Genomic DNA, 10768 nt, shown 5'->3' with positions numbered 1-10768 from the left:
CTAGTGTGTCTATAATTTAAAGGACCATAGAACAGGACATTTGACAGATTGTGCAGTCAAAACGTCAACCAACATTTGAAGCAATATTCACAACATACTGTTATAAAAAATAAATAAAAATATATGATAATCTTTAGACTTATATCATGCATTTAAACTGTTTGTTTTAGTTAGTTGGCCTGGCTTTGGTAGGCCTTGCTGGCCTGGAGTGATTGACCCCTAATGTGGCTTGTCTCCATATAAATGCTGCAACTGGCCCATGCAAAATACTTCAGATCGGCAGTGCACTGGAGTGACAGCTTCGATGCAGAGCAGCGAGATAATCAATGCGGTGCAAGCTATTATTTCACTGTCCCATCATCGACATTCCACTGAGGCTAATAAGATGATACCCTAACTGGTAGCATTCAATGTATTTGTTTCTGCAACGCCCTTAACCCTAATAATGCGATTGATTGTTGCCGTTTCAATTAGTTGGCTGTTAATGAACATGCAATGTTCCCTTCGACGGATTGACTGACATGTTTTAAATCAAATCAAATCAAAATCAAATCACCATCGCTTTGGTCGTCTGTAGTGATTTGTACTTTAGAGAAAGAAAGGTAAATAGAATAATACATTGCTTGTGGATTGTTCTTCTCCCACGTGGTGGTTGATTTAAATAGGCTACGTGAAAAACCCCTGAACTAGACCTATGTGTTCTAGATCGTTCGTATTCTAATAATGTTGCCTAAATCAATACACACCACAACACAACCTTGTGTTTGACATACTGTTATCCATTTTGGACTTACTTATATACTCAAATCAAGTTAAACTTGAACAAGTAAAAATGTATTTTGGCTAATGATAATGTTCTTGTTTGTTTTTTCACTTGTATCCTGTATACACCGAGTTTACAAAACATTAAGAACATCTTATTTTTCCATGACACAGACTGACCAGGGGAATGCAGGTGAATGATATGATCCCTTATATTGATGTCACTTGTTAAATCCACTTTAATCAGTGTAGATGAGGGTGATGAGACAGGTTAAAGAAGGATTTTTAAGCCTTGAGACAACTGAGTCATGGATTGTGAATGTGTGACATTCAGAGGGTGAATGGGCAAAACACAACAGTTAAGTGCCTTTGAATGGGGCATGGTAGTAGGTGCAGGCACACGGTGTCAAGAGCTGCAGCGCTGCTGGGTTTTTCAGGCTGAACAGTTTCCCGTGTGTATCAAGAATGGTCCATCACCCAAAGGAGATCCAGACAATTTGAGACAACTGTTGGAAGCATTGGAGTCAACATGGGTCAGCATTTCTGTGGACATCAACAAATCCTAGCATAAAAGTTTCGTTAATGATCACATTTGATTTATTATTTTAGAAATGAGAAATCCTCCTGACATATAACAAACCTTTATTAGGCAACGAAACGGTGCATTATTAGCCTATTGTGCATAATAATCTGGTATATTTGTCGCCGCCTTGTGACGAAATTCGTTTAATCAAGCCTGAGCTGTCTGCGGCGCATGAGAGGATCACATTCCAAAAGAGCCCCTCTCAAGGAATCACTTTTGATATTCTATCTAATCAAAATCGGTGTAAATATGACATTTTCCTTTCTACATCTTGCCATTTTATTTGATAAATCTCGTAACCCTGTCATGGTAAATCATTGTGAATTCCACCATTGTTAAATGTAAATAGTTTCAAAATATATGCTGTGGCCAGCAACAAAATAGCATATAGGCCTACTGAGAAACTGAATACAACAATACAGAATACGTAGCCTGTATGGCGCTTGGATTGTATATAAATGGCTACAAATATTGAACATGTTAACGAGAGCTTATTTTCCAACCATGTCCATTTTGTCGATATCTTGTTTGTGTCAGTGAACAACATTAGCTGAGTTCCATCGAGCCCCGTCTTTGCCGTTGTCGATAATATTCATAAACCGAGCAATTCATCAACTCCCCCAAAGTTTAAGCCGTTTCAGGGATTAAATGAATAAATGTATTATATTAATAATTCATTAATAAATACATTAATATATATTTTAGCTTTTCATTAATATTTGTAACAGTATCATTTCTAAGTGTTAAAAAGTTTTTAAATTAGGCCTATGAACTCTCCATATCGTCGTTAACCCAAACACACAACATATCACATTTTAGCTTCGAATTTAGGCCTTAGTAACAAAGTTCATATCAGACTTTGGTAAAATGAACAAACAAAAACAAGTCAAATCAATTATATTCAATGTTCTCGTTATCAATGCATTTAATTTGAAGTCGGACAACAAATATCAAAGTACTACAAACCTAATGATGAGTCCCACGCTGGTCTGTCAGTGGAACCCTGCCCGAGCACCAAATCACAGCGTGATCAGTTGCAGAATAATGTTTAACCGGTCTGGTACCGCCGCGGCCAGCTCGGGAAAACACAACCACCATCACCACACTACAAACATGCTGCAAAGTGAGAGAGAAAGAGAGAGAGAGAGAACGAGAGAGAGAGAGAGAGAGAGAGAGAGAGAGAGAGAGAGAGAGAGAGAGAGAGAGAGAGAGAATCTGCAGGCGAAAAAACGCCAGTGTTGACGTCTCGTCGTCAGACCCAGGTGTAACATGTGTCGCTCTAGCTAGCAGGATAAATACCAGAATAAGAATTTCAGGAATCCTTTAGAGCACAAACAGAGCACAATAGAACCGACTAGAAAATATATAGAGCATGTACGCACAGCATGCAGTTCTGTCAAAAAGGAATATATAACGTTCCCGCTCCGTCCTTCAATTCCACATCAGAAAGTAGTGTAATTATAATACCTTTGATCGTTCATTAGCATTTCATAATTACTGTACTAATTAGAGTGGAGAACTGTGTGCTGTCATGACAGTTACCACTCCTCCCATTTACAAGCACATGTATCGCGCTAGGTCTTATCACTATTTCTCTGTCTCCATTCACATCCCTGCAATGTATTGCCACTGGTATAATACATATAGTTTTCTTAGGTGTAAGGTTTGGGATTATAGAAAACCTAGCAATACAATACTCAATTGATGAAATAAGATTAAACTTAATCTGGAAAATAGTCTACACCAAAATATTCACCCCACAATTTCCCTCAAATTCGAGCTATACTGTTAGAAAAGCCTGACACAAAAATACAACCGTGCGTTCGTTCTACACTCTTAGAAAAGTGTTCGAGTTATATTAGTTATATGAAAATAGTTAAATGCTTGCTTCATATATGGCACCCCTTAAGGTTCAATATATAACCGAAATTGGTTCCATATAGAACCCTATATGGAACCCAAGGGTTCTAAATGGAACCAATGCTGGTTCAGTGAACAAGAACCCCTGGGGTTCTGATCAAAGAACCCTAAAAATGGGTTCTACAGTATATTGAGGCTCTATCTAGAACCTTTTTTTCTTAGTGTGTAAGATTTTATGAGCCTGTCTAGATTCTATGAGCCTGTCTCATGCATTCCATGTCACGGAAATAAACCATTGACATATTAGACATGTCATGAATGTTATTTAGCAGACAGACGTAGCAATAGCTAGTTCGATAGGGTTGTAGACATGGTTGCATTTTGCAATTGTGTAGCTGGAAAAAAATATAGCGAATTGCTTTTAGTTAGATTTTTTTTCGGTTGTTGTTAATAAAAACAAATCAACTCGTGCAAATACTGTGTAAAAACACATACTAACGCAAATGAATTTCCAGTGCTGCATTTTATTTCCTTTCTATTCAACACTCCATTTAAACACTGCAATTTCGGTTTTTATTTTTCTGCTTACATGAAGAAGGCTTATGCCAAGGCATAGTCGAATAAGCATGGCTCAAAAGATCATCCAGAATTCAATGGCTGGCTCGAGATTGTCAAGATAAAGAAACAACTCCCTGATTGGTGAGGTGCGGGGGCCGTCACGCTGTAACCAATGACAGGAGAGGAAGAGGAAAACGCGGAGAGTGTTATGATAAAGTAGAAAATATTAGTTCCCTCACCGTGGCCGTGACGTCAGTATAGGAAGTAATTGTAGAGCAACACTAGAACGATTACAAGCAAAAGGGGAGCGTGATGTTGAGGAGTTAGCCGTACGAATCTCCACACCACAACTTTGAGAGAAAGTTCATTACCCATAACAAAGGACGTGGACTACACAGACAGACCCACTGGTCTCCAGATTTACTATTGAATGTAGCAACATATTATTGGACCGTATTTTTATATAAAACGTGGATTTCGCTTTTGTTTATTTTCCTGACCATTTCAACTCTTAAATTCGTTTGACTTTTAGGAGTACATGTGCCTCTGTTAATGTTATCTTATAGTTTTCGTTTAGTTTTTAATTGTATGGAGGATACAATTTAATGTTGTTATGAAGACTTAAATTCCCGTATTTATTTCCTTTTCTTACTATGGAATCCTCCAGCGGATCGAACTTTGGAATAGACACTATTTTATCCAACGCTACTAATTCTGTTAACACCGCGCTAATGAACGGAGATTTCCGCCTCGGCGACAGCAGGACAGTGGATTTCAGCCGGAGCCAGGCCACCCCGTCCCCGTCATGTTCGGACATAGACACAGTGGGAACGGCCCCCTCTTCCCCCATCTCGGTCACCATGGAGCACGCCGAGCCGCATCTGCTCCAAGACAGCCTACCACATCACCACCACCACCACCACCACCACAACCAACCAGGGAGTTTGCAACTATCGCCCCAGCCGCAGCAGCTAGGGGCCGGGGCCGCCTGTGCCCCCAGGACTGCCACCTCTTCGTTTTTAATCAAAGACATTTTAGGCGACAGCAAACCCCTGGCAGCGTGCGCACCTTACAGCACCAGCGTACAGTCACCCCATCACACCCCCAAACCTGAGAATGCCAGGGACAGTGGGGACGGCTTCAGGCCGAAGTTGGAACAAGATGAAAATAGGAGCAAGTTGGACAAAAGAGACGATATGGAAATGAAATGCAACGGTAAGTGAATATTTAGGTTACACTTAGACCTGTATGGAAATGTTTTGTATGCTTTTTTATGGTTTAGTTCTTGGATGGCGTAAGTGAGCTTTTCAGTGTACTTATAAACGTGTATTTTATTGGGTAGGCTGTCATAGTCGGATAATGGTGTGCAGAATACATACAAAGCTCACATACAAAGCCTATTTGTGTTGAATTTTCTGTGCCTAAAAAAGTTGAAAGTATCCTAGCCTATAGAAAAATGTTATTGGAAAATAACCACCAAATTGAATAGGTCAATTGCGTCAATAGGCATAATAATTCAACAATAATAGTAACAAGAAGAACACCTTTGTTTGTCATATATTTTACGCACATGGAAATTCAAATTCACATGATAATGCTTTTTAGTAGGCTTCTTTGGTCGGTATAGTTATTTTTAAGCTCAAACACAGTGTACAGTACAGGCTAACTGCCTTGAATGTAGACCACTTTGTGTATATGTTTCAAAGGCTGTCTTATTAGACAATGATATTAAAGGGTTGATTTTCAGTTGCCCTTTTTTATTAGCATAACAGAATCGAAAACAGATGTAAGGCTGGCGCGAGATGTTCCCGGTGCGCGAGCCTCCCTTGTGTGTCAATTAGAGAGATTATTGTTCTTCCTAGAGGGCGGATCACGAGCGCTGCAGAAACTGCTACAAATAGAGATGGATTGACATATCGATTTCCCAGTTTTACTGCTAAAAACTTAAGTTGACAAATACAGTCCGGATTTCTTATTGGCCGTAGATATTTTTTATTTTTTTGCTGGCTGGCTGGCTGTCTGACAAATGCAGTACTTCAGTTTCAACTCGGTTGCTCAGCTTTATAAAATACTATTGTAACAGGTTCAAAGTTTAAAAGCAACTGTTTATTTCAATTTATTTATATTTTTCATTTTTAGAATACATATTTTGACCTTATTTTAGCTCAGAACTGATAGGACACGTATTTGTTGCTAATTTATTTTCATTGGACCATAGGCTTGAATTAGGCCTAAATAAAAACTAAAATTATTATCCACTTATAATTTTTCCCATTCAGGAACAAAAGAAGAGAATGAACGGGAAATTTCAAGTAGCAGAGATAGTCCTCAATCACGGTCAAAAAAACCTCGTAAAGCACGGACGGCCTTTTCAGACCATCAACTCAACCAACTCGAGCGAAGCTTCGAGCGCCAAAAATACCTCAGCGTGCAGGATCGCATGGACCTCGCGGCAGCACTCAACCTGACCGACACACAGGTGAAAACCTGGTACCAAAACCGACGGTATGTCACACCTATTATAAAACATCATTCATTATCTTCACAATGTTTTTGTTTTTAAATAATCTCTGTTATTATTAGGCTATTATTATGAGCTTATTTTTGTTTATTATTAGGCTAGTTTTTATTGGTGGTGATGTTATTTACATGAATATAGCCTACTAATAATAATGTTATATCATTTTAATAACTGTAGTAATGTAAGCCTATAATAACACGATGTAAGTGCTGTTTTTTAGTTAACTTCGTTAGACTGGAATATAATAATTAGGAGTTGGCCTGTGTATGATGTGCAGTTAAGTGTATTTTTTTTGTATTAGGCTTTTGTTGCCTTTAAATGCAGGCCCATAACCTGCATGGTTTTCAGACAATTAGGACTACTGAACGGATAGAATCGAATAGAATGCAATACAGTACAATAGAATAACTTTAGAACAGATCAAGAGGAATAGTTAAACAGGTCTAATCAAAATGGTTGCCATGGACCTAGACACATAAGGATATTTATTTACAAGATTAACCCACACAGTTTTATTACGTGATATTGGTTATTGAAATACACATCCCCCTGGGGTTATAAAAGTATGTCTGAACAGTCGCTACATGATGTTGACAATGCACAATTTGCCTCTCCGGCATCAGTGTTAAGATTTCCCCAAATGTCAGCCAAGATTAGTGTTAACAGCGCCGGCGCCCATATAGTAGCCAAAATAAATACAGACAGAGCACAATATAATGACGAAATATGGTATGACTGCAATCATTTTATAATCCTGCGGTTTTCTTTCTCGTTCAATATAGCCGATGGTAACACAACGCCTACGTTTTTATACATTATTGTATAGGCCTAATTAGGCTATAGCCTACCATCTTAAAGTTAGCCTGCCAATGTTTACAGTGCACTTGGTGAGGCCTAGCGAGAAGGATCAAGTGAGGGAATAATGATCTGAAATTAATCTATGATTTTATAGACTAAATATAGGCACTGCGCACTTGAAAAAGCCTAACTTTTCTTGGATGTGTCCTTTGCATAGGCTAATTAAAGGCATAATCACCGATTCATGCTGCAAATAATTAGATCTTACCAATTAAGGGTCCGTTTGGGGAATTCTCAGAGTCTGAACCAGTTAAATAATTGATTTGTTGTATTTTGATCTGATTTCAGGACGAAGTGGAAAAGACAGACAGCGGTCGGATTAGAGCTACTGGCTGAAGCCGGAAATTATTCCGCTTTACAAAGAATGTTCCCGTCTCCCTATTTCTACCACCCGAGCTTGTTGGGCACCATGGACAGCACAACAGCAGCCGCAGCAGCCGCAGCAATGTACAGCAGTATGTACCGGACTCCGCAGCAACCACATCCCGGTCTCCAGAGGCCTCTTGTCCCGAGAGTACTCATCCATGGCCTTGGGCCTGGGGGCCAACCGGCATTGAACCCGCTGGGTAACGGCATGCCCGGCACGCAGCATCAGCGGTAGATACAACAACAAGACGATTCCATAAAAACAGTTTTAACCTGGTCTACATGTGATGTGACTAACTGCGCTGAACAAACGATGAAAAATACATTTGAAAAAAAAACAATATATAAAATACAACTTTACAGAAGAAGTAAAAGGATGTAATATTGAATATGACTGAGAGCCAGCATCGAGTCGAGGCCATGACAGAAAAAGGACTGTTCATATGTCTGATTGATTGTTTGTTTAGTTTTTTTTTGTACAAATACACTTATACTAGCAAATAAACTTATAAAGTTTATTAGGTGGAGAGAAAGGGTTGAATAAAGACGGAATGATACTAAAATGATTATTCTCGGATACTTCTATGTGAAAGACGTCCGGGGCAGTCAGCCTGACCTTCATTGTCATCCAAACATTCAAAACGCCATGTGACATTAATATTTCTGCAGGCTGAAAGCGTAGGCCTATGGGGTTAATACGAGATACCAAGACACACATTTGTTTACATTCTGATAATGTGCAGTCAATTAGTTTAAAAGAGACCTAGCATACCCATACAACACGATAGCTCTTAAAATAACCTATGTAGCGCGATTTATAAAGATAATATGAAAGATAATTATAAAGATAATATGTATTGTTTAAGTAGCCTACATAACCAAATATCAGACGTCACATTTTTGGGGGGGTTTAATCTGAAATCTTCATCTCGAATGCCCGGATTTCAAGTTTTACAATGTATATATTTCCAAAATAAATGTATTTCCTATACATTTAAAATCACTTATAGATTCAACGTTAGGACTACGTTAATCGAACATGATTTAATCGGTAATGCAAATAGGACTTTCTTTAGATTACTTTTCACTCTATCATGTGACCGCATTCATTTGGCGAGAACTGTAGTCTCCCCTCGGTCGCCTATATGCATATGCAACAGCCAGCTCTCTCTATGTGATGGTGAGAATGAATGGTTTGATTAGATGCTGGGTTGGTACCCTGGGAATCGGGAAGGTGGTCTTCGCGCAGCAGCTGTTCTATGCGAGCACAACGCTCGAGACTAGCGCACCCGACAGACAGCAAGCGCGAGGCATCTCAGCGTGAGAGATTAAAAAGTGCACTGACATTAAAACTAAAGAAAAAAATTGTAAACAAACAACACATCACTAGAAATGTTATATTGTTCGTTGTCCATATTTTGGCATCCTTTCATTTATAAGTGAAAACGGAAAATTTATTAAAATTTCTTGAAGAAAAAAAGGACAATAATTAGGCTAGGCCTAGTTAAATCAGACTCAGATAGGCCTTTATGCTTATGGTAGCCTAATAAGCGAAACATTTTGACTTATTAGGGCCATAGAGGACAGGGATTTACAACAATATATAAACAGGTAGGCCTATCAGGGCTATTGCCCAAAACATAAAAGCCATTTAAAAAAAAAAAAAAAAAAAATGTATCAGCTGGCCTTACAGGACATTTGCGCCTATTTCGGGTCTTGTATACTCTTATTATTTTCTATTTGGGACAACGTGTATGTTTGCTATCGGTGACAGAGATTTTTAAAAATACCACGTGGGACAATAATTAAATGAACATTAGAATAGTATTTAAAAAAAAAAGTATAATCACATCCCCCAGAGAATAGTGGCGAGGGGCCGCTTTCAAGTGAATTGACTCTCGGATGGAAGCGCCTTGGGGCACGTTTGTTTGGGCTTCCCTAATTGGTGAATCGTTTGCTGATTACCGTGTTATTAAATTCCTGTTCTAGCCAAGTTGACCTTTGCTGGTCTCGACAGTGACAAGGGAACGCTAGGCTGCTTTATGTAGGCTATAGCCCAATTGTAGTTTCCTCACAGTTTAGCAACGCAATAAGAAAATAACCTGGACTATTGTCTTTATTAGGCTATACGTGACTGTCCCAAAGAAATTTAAACTGTAAAACAAAAGGTAGCTCTTGAAAAAAGAACGAAAATAAATATAAAACGACGATGGCTCAAATATAGGGATTATGTGTCCCTTAATAAACAAATAATTTGTTCTCATATTTCCTGCAGCGTTATTTGCATATGCATTAATTGGTATTCACAACAGAGACTGCAGAGCCGGTCATTGGTGAATTTCAACACAAGAAGCGTCAGACATTCTTCCCATTTGAGGATAGAAAAGCGGATAGTTCAGTGGTCCACCATTATATTGCCTAATTAAAAGCTAGCAAACAGATAAAACAATGTATGCTCACACAGGCGAGGGACCAAGGAGGTATTCACACAAACACTGTATGGCAAATCAGATTTGTATTGATGCACACCATCATTATTTATATTGCAACATTTTGATGAGTAAGGCTAGTATTAGGGTATACATTTTCTTTTTCGCATAATTAAAAAATAAAATAAAATAAGAAAACTTAGGCTATTAGGAAGAAATAGCCTAAATGCCATCGAATTGCACGATGCACAAAATCCTTTTTTATTTATTTTTACCTTTAGGACTGATTGGTAATTAGAAAACAAATGAACTTGACTAAATGTGATCTGCTTTTACATTAGCTGTCTGCTCATCAGCAGTATTGCACACATGTCCAATTTAGCAACAATAAGGAGGCATTTTATCGTATGCATGGCTTCTAAACATAATTTATTTATTGCTCTGGGCAAAGGATGGGTGCGCCATTCCAATTCATTCATAATAAGCCATTCAACCGCTATGTGAATTACTAGGCAGTGGCCCCTCATGTTCAAACGACTATAGCCGTGGCCCCCTTTCTTATGCCGGATCGTTTCAGATGACCCCAACAATGGCAAAAATATTCACAATTTACAACAAATAGAAAGAAATCATAAAGTCAACCACTTATGCCCAACTAAAATATAAATCAATGTTGATTAAAATTCTAATTTTTGAATATTTTTTTTAAATAGAAAAAACAGGCCTAATCAATTTTATATGATGATTTGTGATTAAAATCACTGTCCGTGAGTGTGTCATGCAGACAAAATATTTAAAGCTAGAATCCTTAATTGAAAGAACAACACAGCG

At 38.4% G+C, this 10768-nt stretch overlaps 1 protein-coding gene across 1 annotated transcript; it reads left to right on the top strand.

Moving 5' to 3' along the window:
- Positions 1-4068: 4068 nt before the first annotated feature.
- On the top strand, positions 4069-8038 carry LOC115145502 (barH-like 2 homeobox protein). The gene is made up of 3 exons (XM_029687035.2): positions 4069-4978; positions 6043-6268; positions 7431-8038. Exons 1-3 carry the CDS (start codon positions 4417-4419, stop codon positions 7741-7743), a joined length of 1101 nt encoding a protein of 366 aa, XP_029542895.1. The 5' UTR covers positions 4069-4416; the 3' UTR covers positions 7744-8038.
- The last annotated feature ends 2730 nt before the right edge of the window (positions 8039-10768 follow it).

The sequence above is a fragment of the Oncorhynchus nerka genome, linkage group LG17 (genome assembly GCF_034236695.1).
Source record: "Oncorhynchus nerka isolate Pitt River linkage group LG17, Oner_Uvic_2.0, whole genome shotgun sequence".
In the NCBI taxonomy this organism is placed as follows: domain Eukaryota; kingdom Metazoa; phylum Chordata; class Actinopteri; order Salmoniformes; family Salmonidae; genus Oncorhynchus; species Oncorhynchus nerka.
Note: the sequence above shows the minus strand (reverse complement) of the source record. Positions and strands in the feature narration are given on the sequence as shown.